At 39.6% G+C, this 23413-nt stretch overlaps 3 protein-coding genes across 11 annotated transcripts in view; 2 read left to right on the top strand and 1 right to left on the bottom strand.

The window, feature by feature from the left end:
• The first annotated feature begins 2531 nt into the window (after nt 1–2531).
• On the top strand, nt 2532–17338 carry Rpf1 (ribosome production factor 1 homolog). Of its 2 annotated transcripts, XM_090334520.1 has the most exons (9): nt 2537–2800; nt 4794–4850; nt 8132–8212; nt 10290–10385; nt 10925–11078; nt 15333–15415; nt 15737–15918; nt 16431–16557; nt 17063–17338. In XM_090334520.1, the coding sequence occupies exons 1-9, from the start codon at nt 2570–2572 to the stop codon at nt 17102–17104; spliced, it is 1053 nt and encodes a 350-aa protein (XP_090190646.1). In that variant the 5' UTR covers nt 2537–2569; the 3' UTR covers nt 17105–17338. The 2 variants fall into 2 exon arrangements, with proteins under 2 accessions (XP_090190647.1, XP_090190646.1); XM_090334521.1 differs by lacking the exon at nt 17063–17338 and having other exon boundaries at nt 2532–2800; nt 16354–16440.
• A 531-nt stretch (nt 17339–17869) lies between these two features.
• On the bottom strand, nt 17870–22536 carry Gng5 (G protein subunit gamma 5). Its single transcript, XM_090334518.1, has 3 exons — nt 22338–22536; nt 20954–21098; nt 17870–18100 (listed from the first exon to the last, which is right to left on the bottom strand). Exons 1-2 carry the CDS (start codon nt 22416–22418, stop codon nt 20973–20975), a joined length of 207 nt encoding a protein of 68 aa, XP_090190644.1. The 5' UTR covers nt 22419–22536; the 3' UTR covers nt 17870–18100; nt 20954–20972.
• Nucleotides 22537–22601: 65 nt separating this feature from the next.
• Spata1 (spermatogenesis associated 1) overlaps nt 22602–23413 on the top strand; it is a 47789-nt gene continuing 46977 nt past the window's right edge. For 6 of the 8 annotated variants that reach the window (XM_090334511.1, XM_090334516.1, XM_090334508.1 and 3 more), the window contains exon 1: nt 22602–22737. The gene's annotated coding sequence lies outside the window, so the exon portion shown is untranslated. Of the gene's footprint in view, nt 22738–23096; nt 23200–23413 lie in introns of those variants that run through there. The other 2 variants (XM_090334512.1, XM_090334509.1) reach the window with 1 other exon arrangement.

Genomic DNA, 23413 nt, shown 5'->3' with positions numbered 1-23413 from the left:
AAGGTCCGGGAGTTTGGCCTAGTGGTAGAGTGCTTGCCTAGCATGCATGAAGATCTGGGTTTGATTCCTCAGTACCACATACGTAGAAAAAAGCCGGAAGTGGTGCTGTGCCTCCAGTGGCAGAGCTCTAGCCTTGAGAAACTCCAAGGACAGTGCTCAGGCCCTGAGCGCAAGCCCAGGACTGGCAAAAAACAAAACAAAACAAAACAAAAAACAGGCAATCTCTGTATACCCTTCGGAAGTTTCTCCTATCATTAACATCTTACTTTGTCATAAATACATATTTTTGCCCGTCTGGGGCTTGAACGCTGCTTTAGCTCTTCCCTTAGATATTCTTTAGGAATATTTACTTGACTAAAAGAAAAATAAGGCCTTTTTTGCACGGTTTGTTTAATTGTAATATTGTTCTATCCCTAATATTAATTTATTGCCTACTGGTCAGACAAGGGGTAAGGGATCTGTTAAGACTTACTTCAATTATGTGCAAAGAGAAACAAGTCCATTTCTCATAATGCTGCACTTTTACCAGTTTGTCTTACTTTCAGGCAGTAAATCACTTCTAAAAATAGTAAATCAAAGCTGTGTGCTGGTAATTCATGCCTGTAATCTTAGCTACTTCAGGAGGCTGAAATGTGAGGACTGAGGTTTGAAGATTGCCCAGGTAGGAAGGACTGTGAGGCCCTTATCTCCAATTAACCACCAAAAAATCAAAAGTGGAGCTGTGGCTCAATAGAGCCCTAGCCTTAAACACCAAGAAGCTCAGGGACAGCACCCAGGCCCTGCATTCAAGACCCAATACTGACACATGCAAAATAATAATAATGATAATAATAACAATGTTTTTAATAACCACAAAATACTGTTTAAAACCAATCACAATAGTTCTGGCCTCCAAAAAAGTCTCTAATTGATGAATAGTTATTGAGCTATGTGAGGACTATAAACACACATTATCTTCAGTGCTTGGACAGTGTGTTTAACTAGGGGTCTTTCTGTTGGTCTGTGGTAGCATCCTGAGATTCTATATTTCTACTAAGCATCCATTTGTGCCCCCCATAGTTTATTGTTTATTATTTAAGTAATTATTATTCAGAGGCCTTTTGAAAGGTTTTGGAAAAACCCAGTTTGGTCTAGTATCTACAGAGCTCTGAACTTCCTAGCATATTTTAGTCACAAACAGATGCAATTGACAGGGCAGGTATTGTGACATACTGCTTTCTATCTTGAACTATGGTATTTAGAAAAGGGAATCATTTTAGGCAAGCACAACCAATGAAGTCTTTCTGTAGCTGAAACTGAGAATTTATCACTAATCCCTATTTGTTCAGTCCAGTGGTAGTCTAATAAGTAGCAGTGACATACCAAGGGAAACAGGGAAGGTAAGAGAGTAATCCAGTTTGCCATATCACCACTTTTAATGATGATTTCATAAACACATCTTCAGTTCCTCATGCAGTTCTCATTTCTTTACCTTTCCCTCTTCAGAAGCCCCTCCCAATTTTTTCATGATAGCAATAGCAGCAGGAAAGCTATGAATTTTATTTTTCTACCTAAATGAAGCTTAACTTTCAATGTTCTATGGAGCCAAACCAGCATTATCTAACATCCCTTTTCATCCACAAAAGAAAAAAAAGGATAAAGAGACTTTATCTATTTCATTTCTTTGCTATAACGAGAAACAACAAACTTCAGGACAAAATTTAAAGTAGTCATTGATTACCTCAAAGGTTGTAAAATACATTTTCTGCCCTGGGTTATTAAAGGGGAAATCCTTAATTATATGTAATAAATGGTATAAACTTTAGTTTCTCCATTAGAACCTATCATATGGTGAAGTGCGCTTTGCATAGTGCAAAATTGAGTAGGAAGAGGGAATCTCAAAGCACTCATACTGATTTCATAAATAGACTCTCAGCCTATATGAAAATTTTATAAGATTATCCTTAATGACAGCAGTAGAAAGTAAGCCTTTTTTTTTTTTTTTTTTAAGATTCACTGATGAAACAAGGTAAGAGATATCCCAGCCTGAAAGATAGCTTTGGCAATTTGCGTCCATAAGAGACCCCACTCCCTAAACCTTCCTCTACCCTGCGGTAAAGGTACCACCGACTTCAGAAGCACCACTTAGAGAGCCAAGTATTTCAAAGATGCAGTGTATTGAACTCTTCACAGTTACAATAACTGTTAAGACTGTTCGGAGTGAAATAAAGTTAAAAGGGCTGGAGGCGTGGACCCTAGCGGTAGTGTGTCTCACACCAGGCGAGGAGGAATGAAAGTCCCGGTACTTCAAAGTTAAGCACACATCTTGGGAGCTCCCTGTGCGCCGGGATGGCTTTTTGCTCCATTATTCTGCAGAACGCGCGTCGCGAATGCTCCGGGCACGCATCTGCGTTTCACTTCTCCCGCTGGACTTTGCTGAGCCTCGACGTCAGCACTTCCCCCCGGCAGGTCCAGCACGCTCACCCGACACCGACTCCCGCAGAAACTTCGCGACCCCGGAAGTACAACGCCCAGGTCCCAGACCAAAGGCACTTCCGTTTCCGGACCGCGGCCTGAGAACCGACACAACATGGCGAAGACCGGCGGGAAGAGTGTCGGCGGCGGAAAGAAAAACCTGAAAAGGAAAGCCGCTGCCGAAGAACTTCAGGAGGCTGCGGTCGTCGCCGGAGATGCGGCGGCAGAAAATGGGGCGCCGCCTCCGAAGGCAGCTGCCTTTCCCCCGGGCTTCAGCATTTCGGAGATTAAGAACAAACAGCGGCGACACTTGATGTTCACGCGGTGGAAACAGCAGCAGCGGAAGGTAGGCGCGCCGACGGCGGCCCGACGCATGCGCCGTCTCCCCGCACTGGGAGCGCGGCGGCGGCGGCGGCGGCGGCGGCAGCGGCAGCAGCAGCGGCGGCCGGGGGCCCGGTGGGTGCTGTGCGCTTGGCTTGCGCGCTCAACGCGTTTGGGTTCAGGGCTCCTTTCCTTGCCAGCTTCTCCCTGTGTCCTGAGGTCACAGAAAAGCCCCAAGTCCTGCTCTTCCGGTGCAAACCACTCCTCCACCCTGACCTGACAGCAGATCTTAAAGTCTCTTGTTTGGACTCAGCCTACCCAGTTTTGGTGAATCTCCCCAACGCAGAACTTTTTGGGTCCGCGTTGGAAATCGTGTCTCTGAGCCCCACAGAAACTTGCCTGAGTCCGTGAAGTTTCTACGCAATTAGTATTGGCTGCTTACAGCGTTTATGTTCACACTGTTCTGGGAAAAGGAGGCCTACACTGAGATGTGGAAATGCTTTAAGGCCGACTTGCCAAAAAGTCACTGTGCTCCTTTGTGAGCAAATGGCAATTGGGAGAACCTGTCTGAGTGTGTGTTTTTTTGTTTTTGTTTTTGTTTTTGAAGTCGTGAAAGCATATACTTAATGTCGTTTGTATTCTTCTTATTTCCGCACATTAGAAGCCTTGAAACTAAATCTTCTATGTCCAGCTACTACTGGAGTACCTCGGAGGGACAAGTGACCCGTTCTCGTGTGTGTCCTCTATGACTTTATAGGACCACTATTTCTCACCCGAAACCCGATAGATTGAGTTAGTGGGCACTGTGAAAAACAAAATGTTCTAATGTGAATCAAGTATTCTGTCTCCAATTCAAAAGACAGAGATTTGTAGCAAATAATCCTAATCAAACCTTTCAAGTTGTAAGAGCATATTTTGATGATAAAGTATGAAAATGACCTAGTGGTGATTTTATTGCAAACAACTTAAAAACTCATGTTTCCTTTTCTGTTTATTTTTACTGTACTACAAGAGAAGCAGTCCTCATAATCATCATCATCGTTAGGATGTAAACATTAAGGAAAAGCAAACTTTTAAATTTGTCTGGAACACATTTTGTATTTGAATTTGATTTGAAGCTTTGTAGAAAAGTTAAAGCCAGAGAAAGTTCAAACTAGATAAATTATATGCTTTTGAAGGAGCAAGATATTTGCTGGAACACATTTTGTATTTGAATTTGATTTGAAGCTTTGTAGAAAAGTTAAAGCCGGAGAAAGTTCAAACTAGATAAAGATATTTGCTAAGTATTAACCTTACTTCATTTGCCTTATAGTAACTTAGCTATACATATTTATTCCTGGGTAGTTTTGGTGGTACATGCCTATAATTACAGCACTGGGAAGGCAGAAGGTAGAGAATTTGCACTATTTTGGACTACATTTCAAAAATAATAATAATAGGGGCCGGGAGTTTGGCCTAGTGATTAAAGTGCTTGCCTAGCATGCATGAAGATCCGGGTTCGAATCCTCGGTACCACATATAGAAAAAAGCCGGAAGTGGTGCCGAGGCTCAAGTGGTAGAACTCTAGCCTTGAGAAAGTCCAAAGACAGTGCTCAGGCCCTGAGCTCAAGCCTAGGACTGGCAAAAAATAAATAAATAAAATAAAATTAAAAAAAATAATAAAGTGGGGCCAGGAGTTTGGCCTAGTGGTAGAGTACTTGCCTAGCATACTCAAAGACCTGGGTTCGATTCCTCAGTACCACATACATAGAAAAAGCCAGAAATGGTGCTGTGGCTCAAACGGTAGAGCTCTAGCCTTGGGAGTGGGGGAGCCCAGTGACAACACTCAGGCCCTGAGTTCAAGTCCCAGGAGTGGCAAGAAAAAAATAAGGTGAAATTAAAATATATCTGGATACTTATTTTAATAGATTATAGAACTTTCCCAGTCAAAATATTCATGAGTAATTTGTAGCTTCAGTACATGGTTGTGATAAAAGTGGTGGTTTCTTAATATCCTTCTTTTGTTTATAACCCTTTAGGAAAAGTTAGCAGCTAAGAAGAAGCTTAAAAAAGAGAGAGATGCTCTTGGTGATAAGGTAAATAAAAAGATTAAATAATGTTTCTTGATATTACATGGATTACCTGCAATGCTTATAAAATATTTTAGATGTATAAAAGTAACACAATCTCTTTTCTCTCTTTCACCCAACAAATAATATTGGAAGCTACTAGCCTGCTTCCTTCTGATTGCTTTCCCCTCCAAAGACCAGGTATAGGAAACTGATTATATTTCCATGTCCTTCATTATGCTTTTACTATGTAGCTCTATATAGCTAAACAGTAAGCACAGTGATGGTGTTCTGCATGTCACTTTATATGTTTGACAAGGGAAGAAAGCTCTCCCTTACTTCCAAACGGGAGACCTATTCAGCTTTAGCTCCTATGACTTAAAGCAAAGAACCTCTTTTGTAGTATAATTATATAAGAATGAATCTGATGCAGAAAATACAAACTGGTAAAGAATAGGAGTAGGACTGGGCACAGTAGCTCACAACTGTAATCCTAGCTACTCAGCAGGCTGAGATCTGAGGATCATGGTTCAGAGCCAGCCTGGGCACTAAACATGAGACTCTTATCTCCAATTAATTACTAGAAAACAGAAATTGGGGATGTGGCTCGGCAGGGCTGAAGAGCTTAGGGCAAGGCCCAGGAATCAGGCAGTAGTCTTGCACTGAATAGCTCAAAGACAGCCCCCAAGCCTGGAGTTCAAGCCCCATGACACCCCCCCCCCCCAAAAAAAAAGGTAAGAATAGGAGTAGGGTGATGGATTATGGCAAACAATCCAGAGAATGGGTCAAGAAAGAATTAGACTATTTTTGTGATGTGAATAACGGGAATGTTTCTGTTGAAATATTAACAAGACTGGGCACCGGTGGCTGGAATCTGTAATCCCAGCTACTCAAGAGGCTGAGATCTGAAGATTATGATTCTGAGCCAGTCTGGGTAAGAAAGTCCGTGGAATCTTATCTCAACCATCCACCAAAAAGTCAGAGATGGAGCTGTACCTCAAGTGATAAAGCAAAGTTCAAGCCCCTGGATCAGCACTAAAACCTAAAAGCAAACACACAAAAAAAGAACTATAAAGTACTATCTCATTGTTGCAGAACAAAGCTATTTTTATTTAGTTTTCACTTCCTTTTGTGCCTGAGCTGGCTTTGAACCTTGATCCTCATTCTTATACTTTAAATTATGACTTATAGAATCTTAAAACAGCCAGGCACAGTGGCACACGCCTGTCATCCTAGCCACTCAGGAGGCTGAGATCTGAGGATCAAGATTCAAAGCCAGCCCCAGCACAAAAGGACCTTAGACTCTTATCTCTAATTAACCTCTAGCTAGAAAATGGGAAGTGGAGCTTGGCTCAAGGGTAGGGCATAGCCTTCAGCCTAAGAGCTCAGGAACAGCACCCAGGCCAAGTTCAAGCCCCATGACTCACAAAAAAAATTCTTTTTTTTTTCATATATTTTTTATTGTAATTAATAGAAGGATTACATGATATTTGCCAAATAGATGGTGCATTAATTCCCATACATTGATACCCTTTCACATGTCTTGATGCCCATTACCCTCCCCCCCACCCCTACCCCTCATCTTGTTTTCCCCGGTTCCCTATCCAATTTCAATAACCAAATACAAATATATCCGATATATCAGGTAACAAAGTGAGATACTGTAACAATATGAGATAACCCAGGAACAGCAAAGGAGATGAGAGATAACATAGTACTTTAAGAACAACAATCATTCATTATATGGCTTATTGGGGCCGGGAGTTTGGCCTAGTAGTAGAGTGCTTGCCTAGCATGCATGAAGACCTGGGTTCGATTCTTCGGTACCACATACATAGAAAAAAGCTGGAAGTGGTGCTGAGGCTCAAGTGGTAGAGCTCTAGCCTTGAGAAAGTCCAAGGACAGTGCTCAGGCCCTGAGCTCAAGCCCAGAACTGGCAAAAAAAAAAAAAAAAATTAAAACATATATTTCTATTAGGTACAAAGTAAGAAGGAAGGTTTTTAAGGAAGAGGTAAATATTAAGCATAAGAATATAATTTAATATATATTATATACTAAATATATATTACATGTTACATTAAATATATATTCTATATATAAATATATAAAGAATATATGCAAACTAATATATACAAACTGCTTTTGCATTCATTCTAATAATATTCGCCTAAATCATGAAATTGCCAATAATGTGCTATTTTAACCTGTATAATGCTAACATCATATCAAGCAATGTTAATATCTTTACAATTCTTCAATATTAGTTAATTGCAACAAATGAATATGCTAATCACCATTTGAAAATATTCTTAGGCTAAGGATGTAGCTCAATGCAGAATGCTTTAAAATTTACTATAGGTTTGTTTCATAGTACAACAAAGGAAGTCCTGGTTTATCAGTTCATATTTTCTTATCTCTGAGTCCTGCACAATGTATATTAAATTAGCTCCAGTCACTATATTCTTACAAGTTGATCCTATTCTTTGCCAGTTCTTTCTTACACTAACCTGGGGATGCAGAATTGCTGATTTAACATTATACCATCAAGCTAATCTGCTATAGTGTGTAGTCATTACCCTCTTATCTGAAATTTGCTATATTTCCACTGGAAATAATACTGGGCCCTTATAAAAATGACTCCTATTTTGATTTCTTGCAATAAAGTCCCTAAAGTCGAATTAGTAGGTCACTGAACCAATTTTGATTATATATCCTGATAGTTTTCTGAAACCACTGAAACAAAGTCACATGTTCCATATTTTTGTGGCTTTTTTTGGTTCTATATTTGCTTTTTTACTGCTTAGTATTTTTCTTAGTGGTGAATAATTATTGTGATCCTTACATATCTCTGCTATTTCTGCCTCAGCTTTTTTGCTCAAGGCTAGTGTTTTACCACTTGAGGCACATCTCCACTTCCAGTTTTTTAGGGGGGCGGGGGGCGGAGGTGGTTAATTGGAATTGAGAGTCTTATGGATTTCCTGGATTGGAACCAGGTTCCTGAGTAGCTAGGATTCTAGGCTTGAGCCACTGACAGACACCCAGCTTCTGCCTAGTTTTAAGCCATTTTGTTTAATATTAACCATCCTTCCTGTCATGTATATATGTCTGCTTAGATTGCTGGGAAGCAGTATTAATACTAATTGTTTTTTTTTATTGAGATGGATATAGCTATAGTAGTAGTTGTAATGGGTTGAAATAAAGAATAGATTGTGTCTTGGGGTTATTTGTAATTCTAAATGAAAAATAAGTATGTTTGTAAATTTAATGTAAATTGATTATTATATAGCTTAATCATTTCTTTCATTTAGGCTCCACCAAAACCTATACCCAAGACCATTGACAACCAACGAGTTTATGATGAAACCACTGTAGACCCGAATGATGAAGAGGTAATGTTAGAAGTCTTAAGTGAAACTGTGGACTAGTGAAGTCATATAATGTACTGATCCTGCTATAATGTTGGCTTATTATCTCATTTAATACAGATTGTTTCATAAGTGACTGTCCTAATAATGTTATGGGAAAATGTAATAAGAGTTTTCTACAAATGTATTGGGTTTTTAGCCTAGGTAATTTTCTCATTTATCTTTTGATAAATACTTTAGTAGCTTAATATGCACGTATATGAGAACACCCACACACTTTTTTTTTGTTTTTGTTTTCCCCTGTAATACTGGTGTTTGAACTCAGGGGCTTTGGCTTGTTTGGGACATGCTCTAATGCTTTAGCCATTTTCATTTTCTAAGTGAAAAGTAGACATTTTAGAAAATGTACTGAGTATCTCTGGGTTTTATTTTTATGTTCTGCTGTTGTTTCTGTAGTTTGCCTGGCCCTTAGGTATGGGATGTGCTTCTTGTATGATAGCACTATTTCTTTGATCAGTTTTTCCTTTGGGATTCATTCTTTCTTTTTTTTTTTTTAAAGCAATATTAGCATTTGAATTCAGGGCCTTGCTAGGCAAGCATTCTACCTACTTGAATCATGCTTCAAACCCTTGTTTTTAATAATTACTCTTTTGTTGTTTTTGTTTTGTTGTTGGTGGTGGTCATGAGGCTTGATCTGAGGGTCTGGGTACTGTCTCTAAGCTTGTCTGTTCAAACCTAGCACTCTACCACTTGGAGCCACAGTTCCACTTCTGGTTTTTTGGTGGTTAATTGGAGATAAGAATCTCATAGCCTTCCCTGCCTGGGCTAGGCTGGAACCAAGATCCTCAGATCTCAGCCTCCTGAGTAGCGAGTATTACAGGCATGAACCACTAGTACCCAGCTAATTTTTCTTATTTTTAATGTTCCTCCCTAGGAATTGCTTCTGTGTTTGGATGGCTTAATGGTCAGCCAGTGATTAGGCAGAGTTTGTTGAAATACTGTAAACCCCTAAGACATACACATCTTTTCCCGCCTGACTGGGTAGGTTAGGAATGCCTTCAGAGTTGCAGACCATTTTCAAGTTTAGCTGGCCTTTCACATTCAGTAGATTCTCAGGTCTTCTCCAGTTTATGTGTAAGGTTGGTGTTGGTCACCAATTTGGGAAGAAAATATCTCAGCCCCTCTATAGCTCTTTCATTTCCAGTACCTCTTTAAGTTTCTTGCTGGCCTTTGCCCTGAACTTGATTTGCAGCCCTGGCTTTGTGTGTTTTCCCTGAACTTAATTTGCAGTCCTGGCTTTGTGTGTTTTCACTTTCATGTCACCATTTACTCTCGCTGCTCTTTGACTCATCTGTGAATCTAAGATTGCTAATTCTTTTTTTTTTTTTTTTTGGCCAGTCTTGGGCTTGAGCTTAGGGCCAGAGCACTGTCCTTGGGTTTTCTCAAGGCTAGAACCCTACCACTTGAGCCACAGCACCACTTCCAGCTTTTTCTATGTATGTGGTACCAAGGAATTAAACCCAGGTCTTCATGCATGGTAGGCAAGCACTATACCAGTAGGCCAAACTCCTGGCCCCTAAGATTGTTAATTCTTACTGTTACATTTCAAGTTGGTTGTTTGTAACAACCAAGCTAATAAAGGAAATGGCAGTAGCATAGGAAGATTCTAACTATTCTTAACCATTTATCAAAAAGGAACATGTCTTAGTTTGTGCCTTGAAATGATTTTTGACAGTTTTACTAATTTTATTTTTTTTTTTTTTGCCAGTCCTGGGCTTGGGCTCAGGGCCTGAGCACTGTCCTTGGACTTTCTCAAGGCTTAGCACTCTACCACTTGAGCCTCAGCACCACTTCCAGCTTTTTTCTATGTATGTGGTACCGAGGAATTGAACCCGGGTCTTCGTGCATGCTAGGCAAGCACTCTACCACTAGGCCAAACTCCCGGGCCCCCAGTTTTATTAATTTTAATGTATGCTTGCAAGAAGGATATCATTCAACCTCTTCACATTGCCATTTGCATCATTCATTCATTTCTGGTTCTTTAAGTCTTATCAGCGGGGTTGGACAATTCTATAAAATTCATTTTTTCCTCTGTTCTCAGGTTGCTTATGATGAAGCTACAGATGAATTTTCTTCTTACTTCAACAGACAAACTTCTCCCAAAATTCTCATAACCACCTCAGATAGACCTCATGGGGTAAAAATGTTCATAATTTCACTTCTTGAGTTAATTTTCTTGTATTCTGTGATTTAAAGTGTTTGGTTCAGAAGAATTAGTTAATTGACTAGATAATGCCCATGATAATATAAGTCAAAGTAACTGGTGATATGATGTAGAAGCACTAAGCATGACTTCAGGATGGTGTTTTACAACCTCAGTGCTATTAATAATTTGGGTTGGGTAATTCTTTATTATAACATACTGTCTTCATTATAGGATGGTAGTAACAGCATTGCCATCTTCTGTCAGTTAAATACTAATAGCAACTGCTACCTCTTTTTTCCCCTTTACCATGAAAATGTCTCTAGACGTTGTCAATATTTTTTGGTGGAACAAAGTCATCTGTTATTGAAAATCATTGATTTTGACAATCAGCCTTTATTAAAAGATGTTATCTAATTTGATTCTTCCCCAGATTTTTTTCTCTAGTGATAATAATATAGTAATTATTCCTTTCCTATGAGTTTATGCCATATAACTTTACTTTTGAGAATGTTTGTTACTTTATTTTATAGAGAACAGTGCGACTTTGTGAACAACTGTCTACAGTTATACCAGATTCACATGTTTATTATAGAAGAGGACTGGCATTGAAGAAAATTATTCCACAGTGTATCTCAAGAGACTTCACAGATCTGATTGTTATCAATGAAGATCGTAAAATACCAAGTATCCTACTTTTTTGTTTTGGCTATACTGGGATTTGACTTTAGGGCTTTGCATTTACTAGGCGTACCTTGGCCAAGACCCCAGGCCTTGTTGTCTTTAGTTATTTTTTTCAGATAGGGTTTCACATTTTGCCTAGGCTGGCCTTCAACCAAGAGCTGATTTCTGCCTCCTAGGAAGTTGGGATTATAGGCAAACACACAAGAGTTGAGCTTCAGATTTGAAGTAATAGTGTCAGAAATAAATCACATTTCTGTTTTGAGATGGGATCATATAAAAGATATCTAGGTTTGTTTTTATTCTTATTTTACGTAGTTACTGAATGGTGCCTGTGAATTCAGTAGCTACAATGACCAATTAAATAAGTCAGAATTAATTTGAAATAGAGGAATTATGAGAGATAACAAGAGGACTTTACCCAACTAATAGAATTACACGTTGTGTTTATAACAGTGAAGACTAATGATTTTAAATCAGTGTTTAAAAAGCCATATTTTTAAAAATGTAAAATTTTTATGCCTTTTGTCTTTTATTTATTTTTGCCAGTTGTGGGGCTTGAACTCAGAGCTTTAGCATTGTCCTTGGACTTTCCTCAAAACTAGCGTTTTACCACTTGAGCCCACAGCACCACTTCCAGCTTTTTTTATGTATGTGGTACCAAGGAATTGAACCCTGGGTTCAATGCTAGGCACTCTACCACTAGGCCAAACTCCCAGCCACATGACTTTTTTATTTTTCCAGAAACTAAAGCAGCACGACTTGTTCATATGTTTTGCTGCTGTATTATGATTTGGATTGGCAAGATTAATACACTAAACTGAAATCTTTTATAAACACCTTACTTTTTCAGCAAAAATAATCTATTAAGGTAGTTACTATCCTTTTCGTAACGGAAGTCTTTTTAGTTGTTTTTTTGTTGTTGTTGTGATTTGTTTTTCCATTGGTTCAAGGAGGCATAAACTCAGAGTTTGGGGACTGTCTGAGCTATTCTGCTCAAGGCTAGACCTCTACCACTTTAGCCACAGTTCCACTTTGGTTTTCTGGTGGTTAACTGGGATAAGAGTCTTACAGACTTTCCTGCCTGGGCTGGCTTTGAACTGCAGTTCTCAGATCTCAGCCTCCTGAGTAGTAACTAGGATTACAGCCATGAGCCACCAGTGCCCAGCTTATTTCTCTTTTATTTTTTGCAGTTAAAAACATCATTTCAGGGCCGGGAGTTTGGCCTAGTGGTTGAGTGCTTGCCTAGCATGTTGAAGACCCGGGTTCGATTCCTCAGTACAACATACATAGAAAAAAGCCAGAAGTGGTGCTGAGGCTCAAGTGGTAAAGCTCTTCCCTTGAAAAAGTCCAAGGACAATGCTCAAGCCCTGAGCTCAAGCCCAGGACTGGAAAAAAAACCAAAACAACAAAAAAAAGACATTTCAGGGATGCTGATAACTAAAGAGCCGGCATTTATCAACTCAGTAAACTTCTCCTTGTTTAACAGATATTTTCTAAAGGCACAGAATTTTCACTTAGACAATCTGTAGCCTTCCAAAAGCCTATAGTGTTTTCTTTGTAAAATTGTATTTTTTACCTAAAATGTATCCAGCTGTTTTGCTTTGCCATGCATATTATATTAGAAAGCCTATTGGGCAAGCTGTCAACCACCTTTCCTTATTACTGAAATAGGCATAATGACTCCTGGTTTGCATTATTTGTCTCTGGAATAGGCAGTAACAGAGAGCATCTTGTGTATTATATGTCAGGAAAGCATATGGCTTAGGAACTGATAAAGTTAGATTTTTGTACACAAACCAGAACATAGTAATATTGTAGAAAAGATTCAGGGCTGAGAATGTGGCCTAGTAGTAAAATGTTGCCTAGCATTCATGAAGGCCTGGATTCAATTCTTTGGTACCACATACACAGAAAAAAACAGAAGTGGTGCTGTGGCTCAAGCAGTAGAGCACTAGCCTTGAGGGAAAAAAGCTCAAGGACAGTGCCCAAACCTAAAGTTCAAGCCCCAGGACTGGTTTAAAAAAAAAAATTTTTCAAGTCTTTGTTTGGATCAAAATAAACTACTTTTACATGTAGCGACTTTCATTTTTGTGAGTTTTTTCAATGTACAGTTCATACAGAAATGCTTGGCTGTATTTCATGGAGTTGAATCTTTTTCTTTTTTTTTTTGCCTGTCCTGGGGCTTAAACTCAGGGCCTGGGCACTGTCCTTGGGCTTTCTCAAGGCTAGTACTCTGCACTGGAGTCACAGTATCACTTCTGGCTTTTTCTGTGTATATGGTACGAAGGAATCAAACCCAGATCTTCGTGCATGCTAGGCAACCACTCTACCACTAGGCCAAACTCCTAACCTATAAAGTTGAATCTTTAAAAAGAATTCACTTCCTTGCTAATAATCTGCAGTATAGTTGACCCCAATTAATACATGAAATAGATTAATTCCAAGAGTTGTGAATAAAGGCATTTTCATGACTCTTAACTTCAAGTGACCAGTGCTATAACAAGATCAAAGAAATATGTTAAGAATTAGAACTTAATTTTATGAAAAGAAAAAGGGATCTGAGCTAGCCTCTAGTGGCTTTTGCCTATAGTACTAGCTACTCAGGAGACAAAGTAGAAGAATCAAAAAGTTCAAGGCCAGTCCAGAGAGCAAAGTTCTTGAGACTCATTTCAGAATTAACCAGCAAATAGAGTGGAGATGTGGCCCAAGTGTTAAATCACAGGGCTCTAAGTTCAGGCCCTAGTACCAGAGTGGGAAAAGTGGGATTTGGAATGGGCTTTTAATCAATGAGTAACATATGGAAGGTGGTTAAAATACTGTGAGCAAAAATACATGACTGTGATTCCTACTAGTAAAGGAACAAGTTATTGGGGAACAAGGGAAATTTAAAAAGGCAGTTTGTAGCATTATGAATAGTTTTTGTTAGACATACAGATAGGCAGACAGATGTCTTTACAACATAGATGAGTCAGTAATGACAATAATAAGGAATTAAGTACAGTTGTTGAGACTACGAAGGTATCTAGTTCTTCACTTAGCATGTTAGAAGCTGTGGTATAAAAAGTAGAATAGTTCCAAGTCTTAGATTATTAAGAGAACCAAGGCCTAAACCTAGATAATTTGCCTATTTTAATAGTCTAGGTAGAAAAATCTCAAAGTATCTCAGCTGTGACAGTAAAAGTCAGGATGGAGAGATAGTTGTAGAAGTGGCAACTTGTAAGGTAAAAGAGTAGGATTTAATGGGATGGGAGAAGTTGAAGATAACATAAGCAGGATCTGGTTTTTAGATTAAATATTATATGCAAACTTGAAATGGTCTTAAATCAGATGAAATGATCATTTAATATTTTTTTTCTTAATCTAAAAAAATCCCATAAATAGAAAGCCTAGGCCATTGGCAACTGTTCTGACAGATGTTAGACAATGGCCAAAACTTAACTCAATGAAAAGTGAAGGAGAGGTTAAATTCAAGTTGTGCTACAAAGATTTGAATGTTTTATCCTCATTTATGCTTAGTGCTTGGGCTGCTATTTTGCTGATTGTAGATAATTATCTTATATTGCATTGGTAGTTAAGAATGTCTAACCTAATTTTCTGTTCATGGTAGACAGTCAGATGGTAATAATTGGTTAGTGATATGATTTGTAGTTCAGAAATCCTAAAAGAGCTTATCTCTTAAGATATTAATAATGTCGATTTCAACAAGAGCACTTTTTACTCTTGTGGGGTAGTATCAAAAGTGGTAGTATAACATAACTACATAAACAAAGTGGTTAAGTCTTCTGAAGATGAAGATAAATTAATATATTTATACTGCTGCATTCTAGAATTATATCTTGCTTTCTTCCTGCTTATATAGTATAAATAGCTACCCTCCCCCCCCACACTTTAGTTGATGGTGATGACTAGGTATTTATCATTTTATAAAAAGAAAAAACTTAAGTAAGGCACTCAATAGGCAGAGGTAAAAGGATCCTGAGGTCCGTGCCAGTCTGAGCTATGTAACAACTAAAGATGAAAGGAGAGGCAAAAAGGACAGAAACAAAGGAAGGGAAGGGGGAACTATTCTCGGTTACATTTTTTTGTTGTGCTGTTTTGTTTTGAAATATTTGAGCTTTCAGTAAAAGTTCACTAAACCCACAAGATTAAATGTATCCATCGACTGATTTTAGGAATCTTTGGACACAGGCACTAGGTATTTAAAGAATTTAGATTTGAAATTACAGTTTGATTTGTTTTCTTAACTTTTATGAACAGATGGACTCATTTTGAGTCATTTGCCAAATGGTCCAACTGCTCATTTTAAAATGAGCAGTGTTCGGCTTAGAAAAGAAATCAAGGTAAGTTTTTGTCCTCCTTGATTAACTTACTAGATTTCTAAAAGATAATCTATTTGTATTTGTTTAGTAATATTTGTTCTGATTAAAGCATGATTATCTACTGACTATTCTTATGGTGTTGAGTTATGGCTCATAACTGTGAAGCATGTTGATTTATAGTAGGGCTTTCTTTCTGATGTGTTCACTGCATGTTGAAATATTAGATAATGCCTTTGTGGGTTTGATAAGTTACATGCTATGTCACTTTAAAAAATCTGATTTTAATTGCATTTAGATGCACTTTTTTAGCTGAACTGGTTGTGATTTTTTAATTTCTTCTAGAGAAGAGGGAAAGACCCCACTGAACACGTACCTGAAATAATTCTGAATAATTTTACTACACGGCTGGGTCATTCAATTGGACGTATGTTTGCTTCTCTCTTCCCCCATAATCCTCAATTTATTGGGAGGCAAGTTGCCACATTCCACAATCAGCGAGATTATATTTTCTTCAGATTTCACAGGTGAGGCATGTATCTTTAACTTCTTGGACCTTAGTGTTAATCACATATTAATTGAAATATTTTCAATATAAACTTACCTTGTAATGTATTAGGATGTCCTTAATGCAATAAGCTCTGTCAAAAATAGTTTTGTGAACCCAACTGTTTTCCCCCATGTGGCAGTACTTAGGGTTTGTTTTGTGTTTTTTTTTAACTCGGGGCTTTGTTTTGCTAGGCAGGTGCTCTACTATTGAACCAGGCTTCCAGCCCTTTCTCATATTGGTTATTTTCAGATCAGGTCTCACTTCTTCCCTAGGCATGCACCTGGACTATGATACTCCTATATTATCCTTCTCATCATAGTTGTGATGTCAGGCACATACCAGTCAATACATGATTTAAAAAAGAGGGTTTGGCAACGTTTTTGCCTCTGACTTTGAATCAGTTTCCTTCTAGGTAGATATGATTACAGGTCTGAGCCATTGCACCTGGTTCCATCTGTTACTTAATATTAACTCCGTGTGTTTTTGAAGATACATATTCAAGAGTGAAAAGAAAGTGGGAATCCAGGAACTTGGGCCACGTTTTACCTTAAAACTAAGATCGCTACAGAAAGGAACCTTTGATTCTAAATACGGAGAGTATGAATGGGTCCACAAGGTACGTACTCACCGTTTAAAAACTCATTTACATAATTCAAAACAAGAAAAAATATGCCTTAACCTTTATGTGTTTTTGAATTTCTTCCACATGGACTAAAACAATCTGATGTGGTATCTTATTAATTACTAATTTAAACAACCTAAAGGTCAGTGGCCTCAAATGGGGCCAGCAATATTACTGTAGGAGTGGAAATTCTTGGGTCCCAGATGTACTAGACATAGGAAACAGAGCCCAGTACTGTTTTTAAACTTGTGATACAGTATATCTTTGGAGACAATATTTACCATCATCCTAAATCAGAAATGCAGATGTCACATTTTATAAACGTTCTGTCTGGTAAATAGTATTGCATTCTATTTTTACTTAAAAATTACAGATGTGGGACAATTAATGTGCAACATCTTTATGTCAGATCTAGGATGAGAATTCAGTTATCTCAGTTTTTCAGTGCTAGTTTTAAGATCCTTATCCTAAATTACTGTACTTTTTTTCTAATTTTCAGCCACGGGAAATGGATACCAGTCGAAGAAAGTTCCATTTATAATGTACTGGAGGGACAGCACTAGATTTTGCCGTAAAAGTCTATATCTTGAAGTTGGATCAATTTTTTGATACACCATCCTTTTCAAATTGTCTTTCCTGGTTTCATACACCACTCATGTCAAAACAAATAGCAATGCCCTAAGTTCTATTGTATGTTTACTTAGCAAGAACAAATAAAAGTATTTTTGGTATGGGTTTAGAGGTTGTAATTACATTAACTAATATGTAAGTCTCTACTTTGGATAACTGAATAGTTTAAATTGAGATCAAGATTCAGTTTAGTTTTTCCATTTGCTTAATCAAAAGAACTTGCAAGTAAGAATTTATAGATAGATACCATGTAATTCCTGACAAATTTTGGGTCTCAAGTGTCAGGCAGCTAAGTCTATATTAAAATGGAGGTCAAATTTCTAAGGTAATTCGTTTCCTAAACACCTTTCATCAAAGATAAAATTTAAAAGCACAATTGATTTTCTGTGACTTGAAGTTACAAAACTACTGAAGCTATCCTTTGGTTCCTCCATTACTTTGTTAAATGATATCATCTCTTAATGAAGTAACTGGTAATACCTCTACAAAAAGAAGAGGAATGAGGTACAGGAGTAGAATGTGGCTCCAGTGGTAGAGCACCTGCTTAACAATCTAAGGCCCCAAGTTCAGACCCCAGTACTGCTTCCAAACAATTTTAACTGGTATATGAAAAACCCCTTCCTCATTGAAAACAGAATGTTCTCTGTATTTCATACTAATGACAAAACAAAAAACCTTTACATTAAGTACTTTATTGTATGCCAGTGCCAGTGTATATAAAAGTTAACTTTGTGAAATAGAAATTCATGAAAATTCAGAGAGGTAGATGTTAAGGACTGACAAAAGTAGAAGTTGGTATAGTTGGTATATTATGGCACATGTGTTATACAGAAGCTTCTGTACAGGCTTCGACTTTTATCTCTCTTGAATATTCACTGACTGATTCATGGGAAATGGTCTGGAGATCCTGAAAGGGGAAATAAAGGTGAATTAGGGTAAAGTATCAAAGAAAAAAATTTTATATATATATATATATATACACACACTAAATATCCTTGTCATTATGTATATCACAGCTCTATAAATTTACAATGTAAGGTTCTTGACTGGACTATATTTCCAAAATTTCCAATAGTAAAAGCTTTATACACAATCATTAGAAATGACTTCAAACTTTGACTGTGACCTGGTCCTGGGCTAGAGATACTATGGTATTCTCTCCAGTTGGCTGATGGCAACAGCATGCCACAGCTCCCAGTCAGCAATGCATGCATGGCTCACGCTTGAAATCTAGCTAAGCAGGAGGCTGAGATCTGAGGATCATGGATTGAAGCCATCCTAGACAGGAAAGTCCCTGAGATTCTTATCTCCGATTAACCACTGGAAGTTGAGCAAAATGCTCAGGGATGAATTCAAGTGCCACAACCAACCAAAGGGGGGGTCTGGGGGAGGTAAAGGGGCAAACAACTAATATCCCACACAAGCCAATGTGTTCTTAAGTTAGGGATAGTAAATGCATTCATAATCCTTTAACAAGTCAAGGATCATCTGTTACTCTGAGGACTCACCTCAAAGTCAGCATATAGAGAGCTTTCAATTACATCAAGTCTAATAGGCTTGTTTCCTTATCTGAAATTTTTTTAAACCAGTATGACAAGATTCTGAAGAATGAGAAAGAGGATAGGAAAAGCTGTAATGCAGTGAGGAGTGAATCCAGTACTTTTCCACTTTCACAACCACTCTAAACTTCCTAACATTTTTAATACTTAAAACTTAGTAACTTAATAAAACTATAGCTAAAACACACTATCAGAATAAAGGTTAATGAAAGATTACCAAGAAAAATCTGGGCATCTCTTGAAAAAGGAAAAGTTTGGCAGTATTTAGAGAGGATGTAATCACACATCTGTTTACTAAACCTTCACACAGGAAATGTTCAAGGTTACTGACGATAAGTAATGCTTCTACAGCATAAAAATATAAATAGCCTTAAAGTAACTCAACAGTAAAGTGGATAAACATTTGCATGTTAATTTATATAAATGAACTATACAAGTCTCAAAAGTATTTTAAAACTTACATGCGGTGCAGTACAAATTAAAAGGAAAAACACAAAGCCAAAACCCACATACTGACTGCAGCATTAATTAGTAATGAAAAGGTAAAAAAGAAAAATGGTATACTAGTCAATTTTATTTTGAAAAAGTAACAAGGTAAAGCATTTAAATTCAGAACAGCAGGCAGTCTATCTTTGTATTCAAAAATTTGAGGCATTTCACCACAAATTTGCAGGAAGTATAAACAAAAGTAATCTTATAGTAAAAAAGAAATATGATTAAGGCACCATTTATCTGGCAAATATCATGTAACCCTTCTATTAATTACAATAAAAAATATATTAAAAAATATGAAAAATATTCACTGAAAAGAACAGCAAAAAGATGCTAAAATGTGTTTGGCAAGAGTTCAGCAAAGAAAGCACTCATTCATGTTCCTGAATAATAAAAGTAAGTTGACAGTGGTTTTCAAATATCAAACTTTTCAATGTCTATTACTTGTTGACTGATTTTAGTTCTAGAAATTTATCTTAATAAGTAATAAGTCACAAACATGTTTGCCTCACTGTAACCTGAAATTTGGAAACCTAAATATTAAGTGCACAATTATAGAGCAACTTATTTATAAAGAACACAGAAAAATTAATGATTTTTTTTGGAAGGGAGGACAGTACTGAAATTTGTACTCAGGGTCTCAGGTTTGTTCCACTGACATACCACTTAAGATATACCTCCAGCTGGCTTTTTATTTTGGAGATAGATGGCTTTAAACTACTGCCATCTGGATCTCAGCTATGAGTACAAGTGTGAACCACTGATGCACAGCTCATTAGTGTTTTTTAAAGGCAGAATATAAAACTGCTTGATATTTAAATGTAAAAAGTAAAAATCCTTAACTGCATACTGGTGGCTCATGCTGCAATCCTAGCTACTTAGGAGGCTGAAATCTGAGGCAGAAAAGCCTGTGAGACTTTTCTCCAATTAACCAGCAAAAAGCTGGGAGTGGAGCTGTGGTCCAGCCTCAAGCAAAAATGCTAAGAGAAAGTGGGAGGCTCTGAGTTCAAATGCTAGTACCAGCACACATAAAAATCTTTCCTCTTTAGAAGAAATAATCTGTTTACAAATTCTAGGTGTCCTGTGGTCAAGGAAAGATTCCTGTACTGCTTACTAGTAAATTACCTATCCAAAGAACCACAGGATTTTTAAAAAGTATATAGAGCTCAATATAAGTTCATACTCAGGGTAAGACGAGGAATATTAGCATCTATACTTTAAACGCTTATAAGAAATGCATGTTCCAGAGCCTCAGCACAGATATCTATATTGTAATATTCATTATAAGAAGTTAATTTGTAAATGTGTTTGAGTTCTTAAGTAGTGCTTATGCAACCAGATAGCCTTTCCTATTCTAAGTTGCTATAAATTATATCCACAAAGTTGTTTCTTACATGGCTGAGAAACAGTTTCCATTATGAAATACGGACTCTTATCCAAGTCATACTTAAGATATTTGAGCAAAGCATGCTCAGGCCATTTAACCATATTTTATATAAAAAGAATAAGTCACTTTGTAAAGAGAATACAACAGGAATCTGGCCAAAGCTATGGGAAAAAAAACAAACAAAAAACACATGGCTAATGACACAATGGCTTCATAATAACTTAATGGAGCCAAACAAAATTACATGGTTTGATCATAAGGCTGCAAATAAAAAAACTTATTCATACTATAAAGGACTGTGTTTTGTTTTAAGACAACTTACCTCTGAAAGATTTACTAGATTACAAAAAGGAGCAGACTTTCTGGGGTCTGAAAGGATTTGTACTTGAGGACACTCCAGTCAGCAGTGGATCATGTTGAGCATTCTGCAGACAGAATTGTTTCAAGTCTGCAGCTGCCTGAGAAACCTATACATAAGAGAAGGGAAATACCAGCTGGTAAAGCTTTAGTGGTTTTCCAAAAATATTTGAAATAAGAGTGGGTTATGTTTTCTTATTAGGAGCCATCATGTTACTCAGTATGAAGTATTATTACATTTATCTATACAGCATATAGTAAATATCTTGCTTAGTAATATAGGCTGTTCAGGGACAGTATGTAACATCTTGTTTTTCATTAAAAGCAGTACATGGTATTAGAGGTTAAACAAAAAGTATTAAATTCTAATAAACTTTGTCTTCAAATATTGCTGGACTTTTGCAAGTTATGTCTCAATCACAGCCCTTTCATTACAAAAAAAAATTACAATATAATAGGTGTTCTTGCTCCTCAAAAGAATAAAGACTAGCCTGGTGAAGGTAAAATCAAGATCATCTTGGAACTTGGCTGCTTGAAGCAAGACAGGTGATTCACAGTTTCCTTTCTTTCACTTGTAACCTGACCCTATTGCATCAGAAAGTCAATCCTAAACAGACTTTAAAAGATAAATCCAATCACTTGGAATAGCACTTGTCTGGTTGTCATATATGAACGAACACCCACAAACGGCTTTTTCCCCCAAAGTAAATACCCCAAGGTAAGGCCAAGCTTAACCAAACGCCAAAATAGGACCAACAACTGGCCAACCCCAATCCCTTTCTCGAACGTGTAAAATGGATTTCCAAGCAGCTAGTGCTTAGCCGTGGTGTGAAAACTCTGGTTTCGTTCTGGTCTTCACTGGGCCCGGGGAGGAGCCCAGAACTTTACACAAACAAACCAGCTTCTCGCTCGTGGAAACCCCAAGGGTTCGGAGGCGCCCAGGAACGGAGGGATCTAGGCGCGGGGGCAGGCGTGGGGACGGTGGAGGGACAGGGAGAAGTTTGGAGCTCACCCGGGCGGTCGGTGCCGGGCCTCGGGGAGGTGGAGGCCGCGGGCGGGGCGGAGGGGAAGGGCGTGCCCGGCCCGGGCGCGGCCGGCGGGGGCGGACGGGGGCGGACGGGGAGACCCGACAGGGCCTCATCAGGGCCCCGCCGCCCGCCTGCGGGGAGAACCCCGGAGGCCCTGGCGCGGAAGCTGCGCCCCCCCTCTTCCCCAAGACCTCGCCGCCCTCCGCGCGGCCACGAAGTCAAAGCCGACGACTCCGGGGCGGCGCCCTCCCGAGGAGCCAAGGCCACGGACTACGGACCCCGGGCCGCCGGCCGGATCCTGTCGTCTCCCCTCCCACCCACCTTCACGCGGTTGAGCCCGGCTTCCATCCGGAGCTGCTGAACCACCTTCTTCATCGCGGCGACGCTTGAGGAGCCAGACATGGCGCACGGGAGCCGGGACCGACGCGACGGAGCGAGGGGCGGCGGGGCCGGACGACGGGGCAGCGCGCGTGGCGGGGAGCGGGGGGCGGGGCTCCCAACTTTGTCTCTAAGTTTCCGGTTCTGTGGCGGGACTCCACCCTCTGTGCGCATGCGCGCCGCTCCAGCGCGCGCCCCGCCCCCCAGCGGGAACGCGGGCTCCGAGAGAAGGAGGAGGAGGAAGAGGGAGAAGGGGTGGAGCCGGCGGCGGCCGCGGCGGTGGGCGTGTGCGGCCGCTCGCCGGTCCGGTCCTACGTCCCGGTGAGATGCTGGTTTGGGACAGGTAAGGACGGAGCCCGGCGTCCGCCCGTCGGCGCCCGCAGAGGCTTTGAAGGGAGACCTCGAAAGGAAACGAGATGCCAGAGGGCGCTAGACCTAGGTGACGGAGGTCTAGGGAGATCCCGGTTCCCGCGTGGGTGGGCCGGCCGCGGGCGCGGGGAGAGCCCCCCGCCCCCCGCAAGTAGGGACCAACCGGCGTCCTTGCGGGCGGGGCGCGGAGTGGCGGTAACGGACCGGCCGGAGGCGGGGACGGCGGGGGTCTCGTCAGGTCTCCTCGGGTCTGCGCCCCGGCCGCCTCGGACCTCCCGAATGGGTTTTCCCGGAGACGCTATGCGGGGCGCGGTGCGGGCCGACGGCGGCTCCGCGCCCTACGCGGCCTGAGCCCTCGCTGCGCTTTCCGGAAACCTGCGTGTGTGTGTGCGTGTCGGTCCTCGATGGTTCTCCGGCTTGTGCGGGTATCCCAAAGGTGGGTGTACGCTTTAATCGGAAACAACGTCGGCCCTGCTCACGTGCCTCGAATCGCGGACTTGTCCACGAGCATGAATCGTTTCGTCGTACATCATTTCAAGAAAAAAAAAATTGCATTTTAAAATACTTGTGTGGTGGGGAAAATCGGGTCCTTTGCAAATCCTACCGACTTGCAGAACTGTGTGAGAGAGATTTACAAATAATGCGGAGTC

This window comes from Megascapheus bottae, chromosome 6 (assembly GCF_031878675.1).
Source record: "Megascapheus bottae isolate mThoBot1 chromosome 6, mThoBot2.hap1, whole genome shotgun sequence".
In the NCBI taxonomy this organism is placed as follows: domain Eukaryota; kingdom Metazoa; phylum Chordata; class Mammalia; order Rodentia; family Geomyidae; genus Megascapheus; species Megascapheus bottae.
This window is presented reverse-complemented; position numbering and strand designations above follow the sequence as displayed.